At 45.1% G+C, this 20,769-nt stretch overlaps 1 protein-coding gene across 10 annotated transcripts; it reads right to left on the bottom strand.

Annotated features, from left to right (window-relative positions):
- Positions 1–102: 102 nt before the first annotated feature.
- igf2bp3 (insulin-like growth factor 2 mRNA binding protein 3) lies at positions 103–17,104 on the bottom strand. 10 transcript variants are annotated; one of them, XM_084696561.1, is made up of 16 exons: positions 16,307–17,104; positions 15,440–15,500; positions 10,325–10,373; positions 8,659–8,728; positions 7,767–7,830; positions 6,885–7,157; positions 6,518–6,652; positions 6,253–6,375; positions 5,999–6,134; positions 5,709–5,840; positions 5,388–5,459; positions 4,395–4,517; positions 4,112–4,186; positions 3,712–3,843; positions 3,493–3,606; positions 103–3,207 (listed from the first exon to the last, which is right to left on the bottom strand). In XM_084696561.1, the coding sequence occupies exons 1-16, from the start codon at positions 16,479–16,481 to the stop codon at positions 3,106–3,108; spliced, it is 1,836 nt and encodes a 611-aa protein (XP_084552687.1). In that variant the 5' UTR covers positions 16,482–17,104; the 3' UTR covers positions 103–3,105. The 10 variants fall into 10 exon arrangements, with proteins under 10 accessions (XP_084552687.1, XP_084552688.1, XP_084552689.1 ...); XM_084696562.1 differs by having other exon boundaries at positions 4,395–4,514; XM_084696563.1 differs by having other exon boundaries at positions 8,659–8,710.
- Between the last annotated feature and the right edge of the window lie 3,665 nt (positions 17,105–20,769).

Genomic DNA, 20,769 nt, shown 5'->3' with positions numbered 1-20,769 from the left:
CAACCTGTAAAAATATTCTCAGATTTAAGAACACACTTCAACATTCCAAAAGAGTCCCAATTTGGCAAATACAAACATCAGGAAAAAAGGAACCAGAGTAGATAGGAGCCAATTTCTGTTTTTTAATTCATTTCAGAGGCAATTTGACCAGTGGAGCTGTGTGGGTGAGAAGGGGCAGGGAGGTGAGGGGGCACAAGCATGGTCGCAATTATGGGGTGGGGAGGTGGGTGACAGCAGACAATGCCGAAATCACACCACTTCTCTGTAAATACTCCCAAACCAAGTCCCTCATCCGTCCCACGCCAACATGATTTTCCATATTACACAGCCAAGAATGCTAACACAACAAATTGCAATCGAAATCAGCAGGTGAATGTAGCATCAGTGAAGACATAATAGGAAAGAAAGACTGGACTTGCGCATCTTTTTTTTTCTTCTTCGAAACCAGAAACAAAAAAGGCAGGCCCTTTTTATAAACAGTATATATATTTTTTTTATACTTTTTATCCATTGAATCCAAAAGCAAACAGGTGATTTGACCTTTAAGAAAAAAAAACCAAGCAAGAAGTTTAATACAAGGAAGCCACACCACCAAAAAAAAAGAATGGAAGCAGAAAGAATAGCAACATGTGAGTTTTACTATCAAACTAGAGAAGTATATTTATATATATTTATATATATATAAACGCAGGCAAATTGAAATTTCTGATCAATTTTCTCAATTATTCTTTCAAATTCTAAAGAGTACATGATTTTTAAATTTGTATTAATATCTGGGAAAGCTGGGGTGAAGAGGTCAGAAGGCAAGAAGGAACCCTATAAATCTAACAAATAGAAGTATGCCTCTAATTCAAATACGTGTCTAAAGAGGTAGATCAACAAAACGGAGCGTGAGGGGAGGATAATGTGTCACTTGTGCCCTTAAATAAAGCGCAATGTCAGAAAGGAGGGGGGGGGGGGGGGGGATCACATGAGCAAGTGCTCGCTGCAGCGCCCATGCATAGAGAAGTCATCCCGGGGACTGAGGTATGGTGGCGCGGGTTGGCGCCAGGCGGGGGTATGGTGGGCGCGTGCAGCCTACCACACCCCCCTCAGCTGAGGTAGAAGCGTTCTACTGTGGAAGCATGGATACACTCGAGCACTTCCTCTCTGACCACAATCGACTTATTTACATTCTAGAAGAACACAATTTTTTTTTTTTTTTTTTTTTTTTAAGAACTTAGTAGAATTCTTGAATTTCATTCGTTCTTTTATTCTAAACAAGATTTAATTCTGTATTTTATTTTTTTGAGAGCCTTTTGGCTTTGTGTGAATTACAAATTCTTCACGTCAAGGTATACAGCTGCTGTTGCTGCTCATGGTTAGGCAAATGCGGCAAATTATCCTCATTTCCCATCGCAAAAAAACTCAACCTAAAGCATCCATCAGTGTGACTCCCTCGATCCTCACCATGCAGTGAATGACACCAAACATTGACCTGGTGGCGACACACCTACGCAGACCACCACACCAGGCAAAGCTTGCTCTATGAAAGAAAAAGAAAACTTAAACAGGTCTGGCTGGAGAGCACTTTGACCTCTGTCTGAAACTGATGCCACATGGAGACGGGTTCCAAGTTCTAAGCAGGCGAAATGGACACGGAAGGTCACTGCCTTGTGTTTCTGTTTTTACAGCAGTAGGGCGCAAAAGAGCAAAGCTAGGACCATACTCTCCATCCTACTACAAAGGCTAAATGAGGGAAAAAAAATTGAAATGAAATGTACCGTCAAGTTAGTATGTCCCAATCAGCTGCAGCTGCAGTACGTACGATTGGCATTATTCAACGTTCTCTAAAGATAGTTGTTGTAATGGATTTCAAAAGATGATGGATTCCTCAGGAAAGATGAGGCCATTTTTTATCTTGATAACTCCTGTCAGCCACCTGCAGAGGGGCAACAACTCCAGTCCGGGCTCATTAGTACAGACAGACGCTATGTACAGGATCGTCTTGATCACCGTTGGCGCACAAACATATGTCGTCTTCACGCCGCTGTGCCCACACCGCGCCACGCCCAGAGGAATAGAGTTGAAGGCAGGTCAGTTGGCAGCCGACCAAATTTTAAATTTTCTTAAAAAAATAAAAATGTTCAAGAACTATTAGCTTTATAAAGTATACAAAATACCACAAAGCAAAAAAGAAAAAAAAAAACAAGCACAAAAAAAGAATATTTTTTTTCATATATATATATAATCATTTTTCTGAGGTACTAGATCCTGAGGTAGTTCGGTAAAATGCATATTAAATTGGTTTCCTGTCCAACACCGTTGCAACACATCCGTTGGGTATCAACGACGGTGCTGTCCTCGCCCCTCTAAATATATATATATATATATATATGGGTATATCTATAAAATGCATCCGAATTTATAAAATGCCACTATTGATACAGGGACAGGATTCCACGTATTCATATCCCCGCTGGCGGGTCCTGTCCCAAACACAAGAGTATCACCCCCTCCCCCCAAACCCTTCTAGTCCTACCAGGACTCGAAGCAATGCATTTCCAAAAAAAGAAAACAAAATATCAAAGCTTCAACCAATTACACAAACACTCCATTCAGGCCAGAAGGAAATAAAAAGTCAAATGAAATGTCTGTCGACATGTGAGGCTGAGTACCACACCAGGGAGGTGATTAGATGGGCTCGTTTCTTCCCGTGTTTCCTAACGTCCCCCCCTAAAAATAAAATAAAAACAAGAATCGGAAAACACCCATGGGAAAAGGGCAAGGGAGAGATGGGGCGAGGTGTGTTGTGTGTGTGTGTGTGTGTGTGTGTGTGTTTGGGGTGGGGGTGACGTGGATCTTAACCCTCAGAAGTACATTCTCACAGAGATGCAGAGGTGAGGGGTGCAGGGCGGGATTGGGGGGGGGGGGGTCATATCCACCCAGGTGTCAGTCCAGGAGAGAGGGGGGTCGGGGTTTATACAGAAGGGCTTCAGCCACCCTTGACCCCTGAGATGAATGTGTCCCGTATCCTGTTCCCCCTCTGGTCTCCATTTCAGCCGCATGCCGTTCCGTGTCCATCTTCGGGCCGCGTTCCGTCACCAGCCACCGCAGTGGGCCCGTCTACTTCCTGCGGGGAGGGGGGGGCTGGGCCCCTGGCGAGGGTTTGGGCTGCTGCTGCCGCCGTACTTGGCACAGGATTTCCTGGATCTTCCTCTGGGCCAGCTGAGATCACACAAGGTCAAAAGGATAGGAGTTCAGTACAAACTCAGGCTGGTAGAGAATCGTGCTCAAGATGGCAGTACAGCTTCAGTACTGGGTTCGGTAGCGCAGGCGCCAGCTATACAGATGTAACAGGCGCCGAGAGTCATCCGACTCATGCAAGGACCATTCATAAATGCCACTTATCTACACCACTGAGGGCTCGGGATAGCTCTGTCTTACACCAACATGGGCTCAGTAGAACAGGCAGGTGGACCACAGTGGTGGACTAGGTCACCCCACACCCACCTGGCTTGCATAGAAGTGTCCAGTGATTTTGACCACCACTTGGTCGTTCTCATCTGGGGTCTGCTCCCGGGGGACCACCACCTCAGCACTGGTCAGGTTCTGGAGCTCGTTCACCTGCCAGAGGGGAGGGGGGCGAACGAGAGAGGACAAAATGAAGCACGAACCCACACCCCAATTTTTTGAAAACGCTTGCACGTTATCGAACACTAGAGCGTGTACCGTTTTCCCTCCCTTGCCGATGACGCGTCCTGCAGCGAAGGATGGCACCTTGATGTGAGCCTCCAGCCGCACCTCCTCTTTGGGCCCAAAGAAGTTCTCCTCCTTCAACTTCCCAAAGATACGCCCCTGAGCCTGAAAAAACACAACGAGTCACTGGATGTCCAGGGAGTCAGGTGGCTGAGCGGGGAGGGAATCGGGTTAGTAATCAGAAGGTTGCCAGTTTGATTCCCGGCTGTGGCAAATGACGTTGTGTCCTTGGGCAAGGCACTTCACCCTACTTGCCTCAGGGGGAATGTCCCTGTACTTACTGTATAAGAGCGTCTGCTAAATGACCAAACGTAAATGTCCATCTCCCGGAGCCTCCACTTAAACAGTAGGTTGCGGGAGGAAGGGAACATACCTTGAACTGGGCTTCTGGCGGTCCCGCAACAATGACCATTCTCTGCTTGGCGTCTGCCCCATCTGCTGGTGCAATCTGAAGGAGAGGGCATTAAACGAGACCAGCATTATACCAATGCAAAACTACACATTCACGCGATCCCTAAATAACCCATCCATCCATTATTCAAGTTGTTTTCCTTCAGCAGTCTCCCTTCGTATTCAAGTCCATACAGCCAACCCAACAAGATCAAAACAAGCCCCCCCCCCCCCTTCCACCCTGTCCATCCCACCCCAGCCCTCACCTTGATTGACGCTCCGGCGAAGCGTGACAGTTGCTTGATGTGTTGACCCTGTTTGCCGATGATGGCGCCCACCGCCAGTGCAGGGATGAACAGGTGCACCGTCTCCGACTCCTGCTGGCCCTGCTGGGAATGACCACACCAGACCACCGTTACACACACGACCCTGCATCCCACACGCCGTGGGATCAACTCCCCAATAAGACCCGACAGGAGAGACTTCAGCGTGAATACGCTAACCAGCTAGTCTGAGCAAGCAGCAGCCTTCAGGTAATAGTGGACGTAGCACACCGGAGAAACTGGGTTTCAATCGGTTAGTTAATAAGCAGTATAAGAACTAGCACAATCCCCAACTGAAACTACCTTTTTAGACGTCACAACTCAACAGTATCCACTGGGAGTAGTAAACTGAACTGAGGACAGGAAACTATGCTCCATTTTAAAAGCAACTGCAATCATGTATGACAAATCACCAAAACAGGGAACCTTTCCAAACAATCTCTCATTGGTTAACTCCAAGCAGGCATTGCGTAGATCAGTTGAACGTGCAGAGGTCTTGCCCTGGCTCTCAAGCATAGCACCATCCATCCATCCATCAATGTTAGAACACATTAAAAAGGTATTAAAGATGGTATCTTGCAAGAGGTTGATGAGGAGGGGGGGGGGGCATCTTCATCCTTGAGGAAGGACAGGACCGATGGTTCTGAACCAAATGCCATCCTTGACGATAACCATTTGCACCCACAACCCAGGAACCCAAAGCCAACTTATCCAGCAGAATGACACCGTGACCTCGACTGGCCTACGAGCTCCCACACTGGCTGGTTAGCGAACGCACACCGGTAAGAGTTAGGAGATACAGGCCCCCCCCGCCCTGCCCACTCAGGTTACTGGGAGGGAGGGGGCCCAGACACTGCCAAGCTCTGCCCCAGCATCCCCAAACCCTCAGCAGGCATCCAGAAGCCGTGCAAAGCCCTGCAGGAAGGGGAGACTTACAATGGAGAGGGGCTGGCTGCTCGCCGACAGCATAGACGCCCAAAATGGCGCTTCGCCCCCAAAGGGACTGCTCTATAGGAGATAGAGGGGTGGGTAAATACGACTGAAACACCACTGAACGCAGAGTGGCTGTTTGTTAAGACAGGAACACATTTTAGGATCGTGGTCTCTCTCGTCTGGTTTCTCTCCCCCCCCCCAAGCATTGGAATGCCTGTTTAGATGGCGACGGTCACACCCTCTGTAGCAAAGCGGTCTATGTAACTGTCAGGGAGAAAGAGCATGGTGATTATGGAGGGGGGGGGGACGTGGACACAAACTTACCCCAAATGAGTAACCTCCTGCCTGGGCTCCAGGAGGGGGGGCGTTGGCCATGGAAGGGGGCATACCGGGAGCCCCGCCCGGAAACAAACCCAGAGCATTCAGATTCAACCCAGGGATCAGGTTAGACTGCAGCTGGAGAGAGGAGAAGCAGGGGGAAATTATTGAAATAAATCACATCCGCAATCAGAAAAGAGGACACATGCACGTACTGTGGAGGGAGTTCCATTTTGGAAGGAAATGCAAAAGCCTCTTTCCACACCACAGCCTCGGTGACGAAGGGGTGGACCTACGTTCATGGCGGCGCAGTCGTTCTCGTACGACTCCCTGACCTTCTTCATCACCTCCTCTTCGGCGCGGGAGCAAGCCTCGATGGAGCCCTTCACTGTGATGGTCCTCTCGGGGTTGTACAGGGTCAGATCCTGCAGGCTGGACGGGCACGATAAGGACCACGATGTCAATAGTCAGTGTTCTTACGGCGGTAGCAATTCTCTGTTTTGACATTGAGGAAAAAATTTAAAAAAGGTCTGGCGAGAGCTGGTCTTACGGAGAGATGGTGATCTTCGTCTCTGTGTCCTGTTCAATCTTTTTCAGGTTTCGTCCTTCCTTCCCGATGAGTCGACCCACAAAGTTATTGTGCGCCAGGATCTTCAGCGGGATCTCCTCCGTGCTGCGAAAGGAGGCAGGGAAGAACACGGGGTGAGCCTCGGGCGGTTGCATGCGTCGAGCGGTTGTAGGCTTGATCCACCCCACCCCACCCCATCCCCCCCCCCCGGCCGGTCTGGTGTCCCTCGACCGGGTGCTGAACTCACAACTTGGTGTCCACGGCCTCCTTCTGCATGATCTCCATGATGGTCCTGCAGGCGTTGGAGCAGCCCTCCGGGGTGGAGTGGACTGTGATGGGCTTCTCTGCGGCTCCTGCGTTCTCTTTCCTGTGGATGTCAATCCTGGAGAGGAAGGGATAAGCGGAAGGGTGAGGAAGATGGGTTGGTCAATTGCATGTCAAGTTACAAAGACATTACAGACCAAAAAAAAAACACACCAGATAATCACCCTTAAACGTGTATATTCATTTGAACTGAGTGCATGTGCTTGTGTGCACATTTAGTATAGTCCAAGATGTGTCAGCGGCCTACTTTAAAGTATGTGTACATTGACATACGCGTGTGTGGTTCCTACTTTGAGTGGGTCTGTTTGGTGATGTTGCGGATGGTGGCCCCCTCCTTGCCGATGATGGCCCCTACGAACTGGGTGGGCACCAGCATGCGGAGGGGAACGTCCGACTGTAGCTTGGGCCGCGCCCCCAGGCCCGGGGAGCCCGACCGGGAGGAGCCTCTGGGGGCAAAGCCCCGCCTGGGGGGGGCAGCGTCGGGGGCAGCGTTTTCGTCTGGTATGTATGACACCTTCAAGGCGTAGTTCTCCATAAGGAAGCCGTTCAACTTCTCCATCGCCCTGGCAACGACAGTCACCCGTTAGTCACACAAGGGGGGGGGGGGGGGGCAAGGCAAACACTTGAGCTCTGTGAATGGAGAGCTTCTATTCAGGAGGTATAAAGGTGGAGGAGTAGAGGATTTCAAGTATTTGAAGTTGAGTTGAGCTTGCAGGTGAGAGCACCAATTAAATGTTTGCTTCTACTCAAGGCTCTAATGATCTTGGCCAAGGTACAACAAAGGCATGCTACAGGGTGCGCAAGGAAGGTTTCTTTTCTAAACCTGGGCTTGAGGATTCCCTTTGCATTGAAACATGAACTTCTAGTGCTTGGGTGTCCAAAACCCATTGGCGCAGATGCCCCATAGCAGTGCAGGTTACCAACAACAGAGGGCAGCAAAGAGACAATTTCCCCCCACTAGGTCACTGCATGTCGAAATAAAACATGACTGGTCACTGTGAAAAGAAAAATCAGGTGCACTACACAAGAAAAGAGAATGGGCCTTTCTCAAAAAAACACTTTTGAAAGTGGTATCAAGCAGAGTGAGAAACCAATACAAGAGCACTCTACAGCCATGAAATTGGGTGCGTTTATGCATGAGGAGAGAAAGAAAGACAACGTTGGTTACTCACAGCCTGGCCTGGTCTTTAGCTGCATATCTGACATTGACAACGGCAGTCTCTGTGTCTGTGTTCACTGTGGGAGAGGGGCGGGGGGGGGGGGGCGGGGACACAAAAAAGAAGTGTCAAGTCAACTCGCACAGTATTCAGACTAGGACCATGTGTCCCAGATTAGGTTTTGTCCTCAAAACATGCCAAATAGAGGATTGTCACACAGTAATGAAACAGAAATAATTCTGTAGAACACAGCCCTACTATGTTGTACAACAATTGAAGAGCACTGAACGAGCAACTCATTTCTCATATTTTTTTCCATTAATGCAGGTCAATGAAGACTTAAAGATGTCCATGTTGACTAGCAACCAGTCACCCAGAAAATAATTAAATTTTTGTATAATTAAATTAAAATGTTTATTAAAAGTTACTGTCATGAGACACCTATTCAGAGAAGACATCCTTTCCTGATTGACGGCATACTGTCAAGGCTGCCTTGAAGATGTGCCCTACGCAGTGGCAGATCTAAGGGGTGGCAAGGGGTGGTAGCTGCCACCCCGATAAAGAAATACTACCACCCCAATCTTCCCATGGATTTTTTTGTTGTTGTACATGACAGAACATTTTTATAAATAATATTAATGTTACTGTTTGATTTTAAATATAATGTTATAGCTTAATCACTGTACCCCCCTACTTTGGGTTTTGATTCGCCTCCAGGAGGCCACCCAACAACTTACTTCTTCCACCCCATTGCCACCCCGAATGAAAATCTCTATATCCGCCTCTGGCCCTACGTCCTTTCAGAACACAAACAAGAGAGTTTTGGAGTGACTGTGACGTCTAAAAAGCCCACTGAGACTCACACGATGCAGGTGGCAAGAAGGGAAGGAGAATATGGTGCATGTACCTTGTTCACAGTTCTCCACAGCACCATATTGAGCGAGTAGGCCGTCCAGGACCTGAGAGGAAGAGAGGGTCTGATTACAGAGAGACCAGATGAGAGTTAGAGAGACAAGATCAACCCACTGGATGACAAATTAGCTGGACAACATGATTGTTTTGACTGGTTTATTAGTATTTGTCTGTGCAAATGTAATGGTAAATGTACATTTTATATTTAGCATTTATTTAATTGTGCAAATTATTCATAGACAAAACAAGAAATCCAAATCGATTCATGTGAGTACAACTGCTCAATGTGAAAGCCAAAACTGGCAACCCGCCCATATCTGTCAGCCACAGGATTTGAATGAACAGATTGGCTCTGCCCTCTCAGTCCATTGGTGAATGAGCTAGGCGTTCGTACTTTGTGCACAGTTTGAGGTGTTTGGCCTGTAGGCAGTCAAACTAACAGCACGCCCCCAACAGCTCAACCCCCTTTCTAGCCAACCATACCATCCGTCAGCCTCCCACTTCGATCAAGCCAGCCAATCACACTGCCTCCCGCCCACTGCCATCTCTAATCATTGCCATTGGCTGCTCCACTACCGATAGGACAGGCCCCTACAGCGAGAACATTTCTGCGTCTCACAGGCTACTCTGGCCTGCCCGTCTTCCAAGGCTGACCAATAGGAATCGAGGCCATTCAGGAAAGGGTGGGGTGCATTCCAGAAGGAAGCGTTGGTTGGGGGAGGGGCGGGAGTAATGCTACACATTCTGTGAATCCTGCAGCACATGGAGCGAGGAGAGACCAGGGCCACCCAGCTACTTTCTGCCAGCGAACATACGCATATCCCCGCTCCCACCCCGAGTCTATAGCAAGGTTCGCCTTAACACACAAGGGCTCCTTTACGTCTACGAACCCATCCATTTTACTTCCCCCCCCCCCTCCCCCGTCACATACAACTAACATGGCTGGGTGGGCAGAACTGCAACACATTGAAACGTTTGAGCAAGACAAACCCACCATTACAATGCCTAAACTAGCACAGCCAAAGCCATCAGAGCAAAGATGGCCTGATCCACAATAGAAACTACGCTTATTTTTTAGGGAATGGAAAGGAAAAAAAGTCCTCGATTAAATGGCAACTGTATTTTACCATTGTAATAAAATCAAGCAGGCCGAGTAGCCACTGAAACATTATCTTGTGCTTTGAGGTTGATCCAGTCGTAGGCCTTTCCTCCTGAGTTACAGGGTCAGTATTTAGGAAGCGTTGTTAGATGGAACTTAACATTTCCAAAAAGGTCTACTAGCTGATCCAACAGCAGGTTTGTCACGCTAGCTAACATGTCTTCCATTGCCACGGGCAGCGCAGCAGGTAGGCATGCAGCCAGTGCCAAATAGATTACACAATGATGGTTGGGATCCACAGAGGGAAGGCACACTATGACTGCTTGATTGATACTTGTTTTAAAATCAAGAAACGCCATCTGACCTGAATGCAGATTGACTGTCTACTGAGAGGCTGTTACATCTCGATTCTTCTTCTTCTTCTTTAACTATACATTAACCCGCTGTGCATCACACCCACAGTGAAAACCTACTAAAGGGAATCTTTTTCTGCCAATGCTGTGTTAATATAGGACCCCCGTGGCCACCCCAGAGCCCCGCACATGCGCCGCTTGACACTCACCTCCCACTGCATGTGAGGCGGGATGTTCCTGATCTGCAGTTTACAGCTCCTGGGGAGAGAGGAAGGGAGGGAGGGGGTGAGAGGGCAAAACGGAAGACAGTCAGCACCAGTGATCTGTTCAGAAAGATGACAAACTGACCCATTCAATCCCATACCCCTCCCCCCCCCCCTTCAACCTCAGTGGTGAGGTGGACAAACTGGACATAGCTCACCGATTATATACCACCCCCCCCCCCCCCCAAATCAGAGCGGCAGGCACCAACCATGGAACTGCCGGCTGGATGGAGCAACGTTGGGTTAGAGGGTAGGAAATCAACAGGAAAAACGAGGGACAAGGAAGGAGACAAGGAAGGAGAGCGAGAGGGAGGAGAGGAAGACAGAAGGGAGAGGGAGGAGAGGCACAAGCTGAGAGAAGAAAGACATGGGGAAGTGAGAAGGATGCGGAGAAGAGAGCGTACCCTTGGAGACTAGAGGACAGACAGCTAAAGGGGGGGGAGACGGGGGTGAACGAGAGAGAGGCACACACACCGCCCCTCCCCGCGGACTCCTGAGCACAAGATGGGCGTAGACAAGCTGATAGCACAGGGCATATCGACTAGATCCCCCCCACTCCCCACTCCATCAGCAATCACATTCAATCAATAAAGAAGCACACTTTTACTGGAGGGGGACCCAGAGAGAGCTAAAGGGTGGCAAGGCGCGGGAGAGAAAGGACGAGCGGGGGGGGGGGGGGGGGGGGGTTGTAAAACGAAGGGAACCTCCACTGGCCGCGTCACAGCAGATGAGGCTCGGGAACAGAGCAAGCTCATTGGAGAACGCACTCGGCCAACCGCACTGTGTACAGTAAGCGCAGGGTAGAGGGCGGCTAATTGAAGCGCGGCTCCACATCCCCATTAGAGAGAGCAATTTAGCACTGTTGACAGCAACATTTGCAAGCGCGCGTTCCACATTTTCATTCAGTTTATGATCCATTAAGTAACAGCAAGACCCAGTGCCTGCCTTGTGAATACATAGTTGCAGAACTGACTGAATGTACCCATTCTACACGCTACCCTCCAGTTTCAGAAAGGTGTCCCAGAGATTACAGTCAAGTGTGTAATGTGTCTAGGCAACACCAAAGTCCACAACCTGTTTACACACAGACCAACCTAAAGGAACACAATGTACATCCTGCTGGGATTTCTAGCTCCAAATGTGACCTGTGTACACACTAACAAACACACCTCAAAGCACTGCACAGGCTACAACCCTGACACACACATTTTGCACAGACCATAAACATAACCCACAACCCCCCCCCCCCCCCCCACCCAATGTAGACAAAGCAGAACTTACTGAATTGATATCCCATGCAAGTTCTGCCTTCAAACTGTTGAATGGCCGACACAGCCCTAATAAGCAACACATCACTGAGTTTACCTTGTCCAGTCAATGAACAGTCGTGTCCCCCAAAGCCAAGCAGCCAAGTTACAGACCAATCACCTACATAGTACGACATGGCTTCTCACTCACTAGGTATGTGGAAGACCACACTGAAAGCATCAATGGCAATTCTAGCCATGTACACACTAACACTCCAAAAATATGACATCTGCAGATCTGAAGGTGTGTTCTGCAGGGCAGCACGGGACCCAATTGGAGGGTCATTAGGAAGGAAGTTAATTTACAATTCCGCTCATCAAATCTACGAGACCCTTCAGCATGATTTACTGGCTTTGCCTTAATTCTCAAGTCAATCATTAGAATGTGAATTCTATTAATGTGTTTCAAAACAGCCAAATTTGTTTGTTTTTTTTCCAAAAACATACATTTAATAATAAATTTAAACATTCCCAACCAGCTCCAGAGGAATTCCAGCCCCTTCCAGGCCTCTGTGCCATTCCTAGCTTATGCGGCCCCTTTTCCCCCCAACCGTGTGCTCTGCATTGCGGTGGGAATGCCGTGCGAAATGTGAAAATGCACCAAGCACTTTCCAGCCGGATTAACCTATAGCTCCACACACTGAGGAAGTCAGGCGGGGGAGGGAGCGCAGAGGAGGACGGGGGTGCATTCCCCAGTCCCCAGCCTTTGATTTGGAAAAGGGAGGGGTTGGGGGGGGACGGACGGACGAGAAGCCCTGTTTCAGGGAAGGGCAACAAGGGCCCTCTCTGCCCTGTGGGGGTGGGGCCCCGTTGCCATGGACACAGACAAGTCCACTGACAGAAACATGTAGGTTGGGGGTTTGTCATGTGACGACACCAATGGAGGCAGGGCTCCTTATTTACTTTTAAATTCAACGAACATTCTACACATTCAACATCCCCCGCCCCCTTTCCACAGCCCAGCTGTGATCTACGAGGCCTCTGCACTATAGAGTGTGTGTGCAAACCCACAGACGAAATCCTACGAAAAGCAACATTGTACTGCGCCACATCCATATTCATTTCAATTGTATCTCCATTCATCATCTGCATAGCCTATACTACAGCTCATGCAGTCCAACAGAAATGACCATCCACACTGCAAACCTCAGCCATGTTGGAACACACACACACACTGCTCCTTGCTTGTGCCTTCATTGACTATTCAGAATGCAAGGTTCTGAATGGCTTCACACTGTTTGGTTTCCACTGCCCTCTTGAAGTCTCAACTACACTCCCCCGCCATAGTGTGTTTTAAAGTTACAAAAAATGCTTATTTTCACAGATTTTTTTAAAACATGGACAGTGGCTCCTTTAAAAGGGTGCACCCACACAAACCCACCGAGTTGGTCATCAGTGTGCAGAGGGAGATCTGAAGCACCTCTGCCCTGCTAGTAGAATGACAAGGAGCCACATTCAGAACTTTAGACACCCCAGTGCTTCCCTCGCTTATTTACAGGTGGGGCCCCACCATGACCCTTTGACCCCAAATTCTTTAATAAGAGCCAGGAGCTACTTTACAAACATGAGCCACGATGACACAAGGTGAAATCTGTACAAAGGTTAGCTTGTAATCACTTTTTTTTGTTTTGTTTAAATCATAGCCATGTATATCTAGATTTTAAAACAGAACAAGCTCAACCACAAAAGCCAACATGGGTCCGACTTACACCTAGCATTAACAACTTATTTAATTCCTTCACAGCTCAGACACACACACACACACTAGATTATTCCAATGGTCACGGGTCTCTCTGAAGCAACACAGCCACTTGTTAAATTATAGTCTGGCTCACTTAAGGACAGCCTCACATATGATATAAAATTTCATTTTTCCAGATATCCTCCCTCCCCCCCCCCCATGCAGGAGATTGGATCTTAAGGACACTTCTAAACAACCCTCCATTAACCACCTAAACCATGGGTTTTAGAGCAAACTCATGGGTCAAATTGTGACCTGGAATAATTCGTGCACTTTAGTCACGAGAGGTTTATGGGCAATAATAGTTTAATACAATTTTCAGGAGAAAATTAATGATTTTTTTTTTTTAATGATCGAATAATTAATGGCTAAGGTGGACCTACAAAACATATCAAAAAGCAATTTTCCTCCAGCCCCTTTTGCCATCCAAAATCCCTTTCATGATAACATTAAAAAATGAATGAAATCTGAGATGCTAGTGCCACACCTGTAAGGTAATGGCATGCAGAAAAGAAGAAAAAAAAAACAAGTTCACAATAATAGTTTTTGTCTCCTTTACTACCTTGCAGCACATCCTCAGTCCCATTATACTACCTTGGCCTGTTCACACTTCCGTTCCCCTTCCTGAAGGTTCAAAGGTTAAGCCATGGTGATTGGCTGAGCCTCCAGCTGATAGACTGGAACCAGAAAGTGCTCATTCGGGCCCTGTGTGTCCATGGCTTCAATTGTTCCTATTCACTTTAACCTTATCATTTGCAAAAATATGGGTATTTAATCATTATTTTAAAATGGTAGATTTGTCTTTGATTTGTGCACCAAGACAGTCATCAGTAGAATACCTTTTTGAAGATCACTTTACCCATTATTTGAATGGATTTAAATTACTTGAAAGAATTTAAATTATGCTACTTAAATCTATAACTGATTTAACCAAAATATGCTCAGAGGGAGGAGACTGATACGTGTCATCTCGTTCAGTTAAATCTATTTACAGCCGCAGAAATAGGCCTACATTTCATGACTTATCCGCGTTTTAATTACGTGTAAATAATATGATAACCAACGACTATTTTAAGTCTGTATGAAGCACATTATAATGTTAATTGTCTTAATAAAAACGTGAAGTTCCCCGAGCCTGATCCGTCTTGTATTAATGTCTGCCAATTAATCTACTATATTCAGTTTTAATAAAAATCCTAAACTGTATTATTAAAGATTCTAACGTCTTATTTAAGATATATTGCGTAGCCCATTTACACTACTCCAAATTAACATTTGGCGTAATGACGATAAACTAATAGATCTATTGAAACGACTCGTTATATTAAGTTTGTACAGAGACAACACGGTGCTTCAGGGTCTTGTGTAAACCTAGGCTTTTCCGGCCCCAAACCGCCCATTCCAATCGCGTTTGGGAGTCCATCTCGTGCACCACCACAATGTGAGTGAGGAGGGCGGAAGCGTGGGGCAGGCAGGGAGAATGACGGGCAGATCCTTCTCAAATGGACGCCTTCTGAGGCCTACGCCTAAATTTAAGCCTTCATACATGCCTACATTCACTGTACCACATACTTAACACTAGTAATGAGAGAATGATGGCAAATGTATAATATGGATTTAGTAGGCCTATACGTGATACGAGTCATTAGGCAACAGATGACACCAGTGAAAAAAATAAAGGAGCTATGAACTGAGTGGAGAATGATTTTTTTTTTGTGCGTGTGTCGCTATAGATGTGATTTGGAAGGTACCACAAACCCTTATTTAAATACATAAAAACCCATACAAGATCTTAATATTCAGTTGCTTAACGCGACAACGTTTTATAAATCCCCAGCTAGGTCAAAAAGTATCTAATATGGTTACTGAGGTAACATTATCAGACCTGTGCATACAGGCTACGGAACGACCTCATAGCATCCATTTTTATTGCAGTTTTTTTTTTAAGAAGATTCTAGGAGGCCCCTTCCATATCCATAGCTACGCAATTGCAGACGGTTGGTCATAATTTACCTTTGGCGTTTAGGGACCGAATGCTCCACCTCTAGAAGTTTCCCATGAAGTTCAACTTTACCTATTGGAAAGAATAAATACGATATTAGGCCAACTAGACGACTAATTGTATCCCAACAGTTTATAACCAATAGTAGGCAAATGGACCGTTGATACTGTTGGTAAAAAAAAAAAAAAAAAAAAAAAACTAAGACAGACCTATAGCTTACCCTAGGCCTCTATTGGTCAAATTAAATGAGATCAACGGGGTAGCGACTCGAGAAATATGAGGGTGTGTTACTGCAATATTTCCACAAGTTTTAGTAAACAAGAAAATGGTTACTGGCATGTTACAATAGCTCAAAGCTAACATGTACAAGGTCTCAAGTCGTTGGTATAGACTACACTATTAACCACCTGGTGTGTCTGAATGGGCACACGTCGGCTACTGATAAGTTGGGGCACTAGGATGGACCCGTGTTGTACTCCAAACTCGGTTGCAGGTTCATGTGGTTACAAAGTAGCCTAGCACCACAAGTTATTTTGATGCTCGTTACACGCCACTGCTTTCGAGTTCCACAGACTGCGCCCAATTACTAAAGAGTAGCGTTACAAGTAGGCTAGTCCAACTCTTTATCCTTAATGGGTGAATACTGTCGCATATTCTGACAAATGTAAACCTATTGCACATTACCATGTACACCTAGATGAGACGTGTGCAACCACGGTGTCAGAGGCCAAGTAAAGGTTGTGAGAGTGAAAGAAGAAATGCCTGGATACACCCCCACCCTACAGGGCCATATGCATTTACGAAAAGGGTACGGTAAAACACTAACAAGCTCTAGAATTACATATTGCTTAAGCAGTGGTTGTTACCCATGATCTCACCTGAAAGAATATCAATGGCCTTCATTGCAACCTTTTCGTCTGGGCAATCCACGAACGCATAACCAGTTTTTATAAGAAATGGACCACTGTGCGGAATCTTCCACTGCTCAAAGATAGTTTCCAAGTCTTCCGCGCTCGCCTCTTCACTCACGTTACCAATGTATAGCTTATTCATGTTCTACGCTGAAATGGACAATCTTTACGCAAGAGGAAACCGTTATTCGCTCTCTCGGGTGTACAAGGTTCGGAATTGCCTGCATAAATCGCTTTACTATCAAACGGAGTGACTGTGGCGTGGTTCCCCTGTCGTTCAAGCCACAGATATACTTGACGGGCAACCTCGTCGCGTTTGCGCTCCCTCGCCCCTTTTATCGCGCAAAAAAATATAAATTTGAATTATTAATTCCTCTCTCCACACGATGACGGGCTGGGTGAAAAAAAGGGGCAAAGTACTTTTTGTTTTACACCAAAGCCCTTAGCAAAGAGAAGGATAACGTCACAGACGGTAAGACTCTCTCGCCCGCCTCAATAAAACCAAGAAGAAGGGGAAGCAAAAAAAAAAAACCTTTGCTATTCCGGCTTTTCTGAATGAGCCACGTGTTCAAACTACAAATCAACCCCGCACGTGAGGAATCCCAGTTGCTCAATTAAGTGATTGGGAAAATGGAACGGGAATCTGGGGTGGGGACTGAGGTGGAGAGTCGAGAAAAAAAGGAGCGGAAGAGTGGATTGGTGTTAGGGAAAAACCTGGCTAGCTTTGCGCGTAAAGGGATGCCGTGAGAACCAAGTGTATCTTTTACTAGAATCACATTCGTGTGTCTTTCTTTGCAAAGCGTCGATTCTCATTGGTCACTGAAGAAATAGTAAAACGGAAGCGCGCTCACGCACATCCACAGCAGGGGGACAGTAAGCGGGGGCTTGCGCGCACGTGAATTTGTGGCGGATGAGTGTATGGATCAGTATAGAGAAAGAACAGGGGGTGGGGCCATTCATAAATTATATCACACCGTTGCAGTTTATCATTGTAATTGTATGTTTATGTTCATTTAGAGGAATTGGGATATAGGAGGGAGAGTTATACGTCTGTTTTAGGCCCACGGTCTACATGGTGATAACACGAAATTCATCCACATGGCGGCATCCATCTTCTCCAGCAAGATAGAAGTTCCTCCCTCCCGGATCCACACACATTACAAAGTCCATGAACACGCGGAACAGCTAAGAAGGGCAGAGAGTGCCATGGTGCGATATAGATCCTGTTCCGTAGTACGGCATACATATTGTAATAATTCGGCCTTGAATTGGGCCTGCCATGTTGCACGCTGACTAGTGATATGGCGAATGAATCACTCTTGTGTCTCCGGCGTGGGGAGGCAATGCGTATGAATGCAGAGAAGGTGGGAGCCTGGCACTGCGGATACTTTGCATTATAACTAGCAAGTTTAAAATTTTAATTATTGCACCAATAGCCTAATAGATAAACTCTACTGCCAATATTGTAAAGTCAGAAGGCACTACCCGGATGCCGTTCTAAAATCTAGATTTTAAAAACTTCAATTGGTGCATATTAGACAGGAAGCTTAGACACTATGTAGGTAGTTTGTCTCTTGTGATCAGGTAACTGTTGATTTCTGGGAGGCCTTACCCAATAGCTATGTGTTTTGGCGTAAATTCACTGTGTAAGATACGTCAACTGAAGTCCAAGATTAAAACATTCTTAAGACTCCGTTTAAAAAGTGTCAAGTTTGAGTACAATAGGCTTACAGCTGTCCATGTGATGGCAAGAAATGTCCACCAAGCATTTAAATAATGTATTATAATAATTCAAATTTAGGCATTACACAACCACAATGGCTTCACTGTTTTTATTGAGTAATTTATTACAACTTAATAACAAGTTCACAATTTTCCCAAAGTGGTTAAGGGATTTTGGTTATACATTTGTCGCATGCATTAAAATAGGTATACAATATGATTTAGTCACAGCCAAATACAAACCTTCATGCACTGCCACTTTTCTGGGAAAACACAGAGAAGCATACTCTCATTGGTTTAGCAAAGTATCCAATTAGATTGCTTCGTCTTTCTACGTCCTGTTTCTGCTGGCTCTGCTTCAGCGTGTTCATTCATTGGCTCTCTTGCGCCGCTATACTTTATGAAACAGCGCGCGAAGAAACCTTCTATATTATATGGGTAAATAAATCCCTGCAGTCAATCAACATATAAAATTGCAGCTGGATCCATTAATATGTTCGAAATAACATGTTTTTGTGAAGTTGTATAGTCTTGGATTACGTTAAAAGTTGTCAATTGTATGTTATAATCGCCTGATAATGGTCTAAATCTCAAGGGAATAGCATATCTATAAAACGTGTCTATAGGCTATTTTAAATAATTTAGTGAAAGGTTTATTTACAATTAGCGGTCAGAATGAATTCTGTCTACGCGACCACACATGGTCAATATCAGAACAGTTCCCTGTCTTGTATTTTACACTATATACATTTTCGTTGTTTGAAAAAAAATGACCCCACTAAGCAAGCAAATAAAATGTTGTCTATTAGATATTTCTTAATCATAAAATACATAGTAACGAAATAGTACAGGCAAATAGTGCTCTTATTTCTAAAGTTATTCACCATTCATACAGTTGCTGTTCGTGAAAAGGTATAGAGTATCGTCCAAATATAGCCTTGTTTGTTATTTAAAATAATCTAAGTATAAAGTATAGCGGCTATGTGTAGCCTACTATCCGAATTCTCTTCACCCATTCCAAGTTTGTTGCTTACAAATTGACCAAATACCTTGAGAGTAGCGAGAAATCGCTGGGGAATGTACAGAAATTGTCTCCGCCCCCATTCTTATAGGACGAATAGACTGGTTTGGCCACATTCCATATAGGGGGTAAACTGACTTAAATAAAGTTTCATTCCGACGAAACGATGTATTTATATCTGTGGGTCTAATGTAAAGAAAATAGATAGCCTGACATCGTTGAGATTCGTTTGTTATCTGTGATTTAAAATCTAGAACTTTTAATGCATAGGCTATAGTTGATGTAACTTTGTCCAGTCGTTATCTTTGGAAGGAAACTTAACTTTATTTGTTTGGGCCGTTCAACGAATCAAGAAAAAACAATTATGTTCGGGTGAGATACCCTTATGTCTTTCTTTCTACTAGCCTAAATTCAAACATTTCGCCTCGTCTCATTCTTCCGAGGTTTTGTGTACATTTCATTGGCTTAGAGCTGCGGGCTAGTTAAAATGTATGGAACATTTCGTTGTGCACGCCATGTTGAGGATAATGTTGTTTGTAAGCTATACACAAGATAAAGATTAAACGAAACTATATTGAATTTAATAACTACCGTTTAACTATATAACAACATAGGCTACACATTGAGTCTAACAGATATCAGTATACATTTAGGTTGACTTATTTTCAAAAGTAGGCAAATTGGAAAACATTTTTGCTACTTATTTCTCCTATAGACGCTCCAGTCTCCTTATATCAGAAAATGGCGGTATTCTACTTCAGACCAGATAACATGTATTTTTCATAGAATGTATATTTATTATACTCGTTGAAGCAACTCCCCCCCCCCCCAAAACATTTTTTTCAAAGTTAGTAAAATGAGTCATGTTTGGTACATTACTGCATTAATGTTCATGTGAAAGTATCTTGTTTTGTTTCTTTTCGAGGAGAAAACGTTTAATGTGAGCAGGATTTGCTGACTGGATGAAAAGGTATTTGATAATAATGTTTAGCATTTAGATTTATAGCATATGCAAACAGTTAAGGGAGCATTAATGAATGAAAAAGTATTCAGTATGATCACTTATTACTAATTTACACCCCCCCCCCCCACACACACACACACACCAATAGCTGAGTGTCTGTTGATTACATTATCTGGGCTGTATTTAATGAAAATAAATAGCTCCACCAAAGTAAGTTGTCAAATCAAGATTCAGTGTTGTAAAAATAGGAAGGATCTTTCCAATGTGATGTTGGCTATCATTCATAAGAATACATTTAAATGGAATGACATGTCTTTAATATGTTATGTCAAACCACTACTATAGCTCCAGTCATATATTTCTTGGAATTTTTTCAAATGGAATTTGTCTGATGTGTTTCTGATATCTGCAGAGGGATTGGGAATTGGTAATAGCATGAAATTAATCTTTAAACAATAATTTAGTGCACCAAAAAGATTATTCACCATGATTCTAAATAAAGTTATTGCTCTGCATGTAATATATTATTGTGAAGTAACAGGAATGTGCACATATTAAGCACTTTAATGCCCAATGGCAGTCATGTGTACGTTCTGGTTGATTGTTTAGCCACACATCAGAAGTATTTTCAGTTGGGTGCAGCCGTACAGTTACTTATGATGGAGCAGCATTATGCATCCCTTTATATCACAGTTTACCACTTCAGTTAACAGTTTACTGTCC

Source organism: Hypomesus nipponensis, chromosome 4 (assembly GCF_054491055.1).
Source record: "Hypomesus nipponensis isolate SF chromosome 4, ASM5449105v1, whole genome shotgun sequence".
NCBI classification, from domain to species: domain Eukaryota; kingdom Metazoa; phylum Chordata; class Actinopteri; order Osmeriformes; family Osmeridae; genus Hypomesus; species Hypomesus nipponensis.
This window is presented reverse-complemented; position numbering and strand designations above follow the sequence as displayed.

Excerpts from the sequence above, each read along its gene's own strand:
- igf2bp3 (XM_084696561.1), bottom strand. The coding sequence starts at position 16,481 with ATGAATAAGCTATACATTGGTAACGTGAGTGAAGAGGCGAGCGCGGAA. Across the intron at positions 6,376-6,517 it reads GAGGCCGTGGACACCAAGTT|CACGGAGGAGATCCCGCTGA; the intron begins GTGAGTTCAGCA and ends CTCCTTTCGCAG. Across the intron at positions 3,844-4,111 it reads CGCCAGAAGCCCAGTTCAAG|GCTCAGGGGCGTATCTTTGG; the intron begins GTATGTTCCCTT and ends GTGTTTTTTCAG.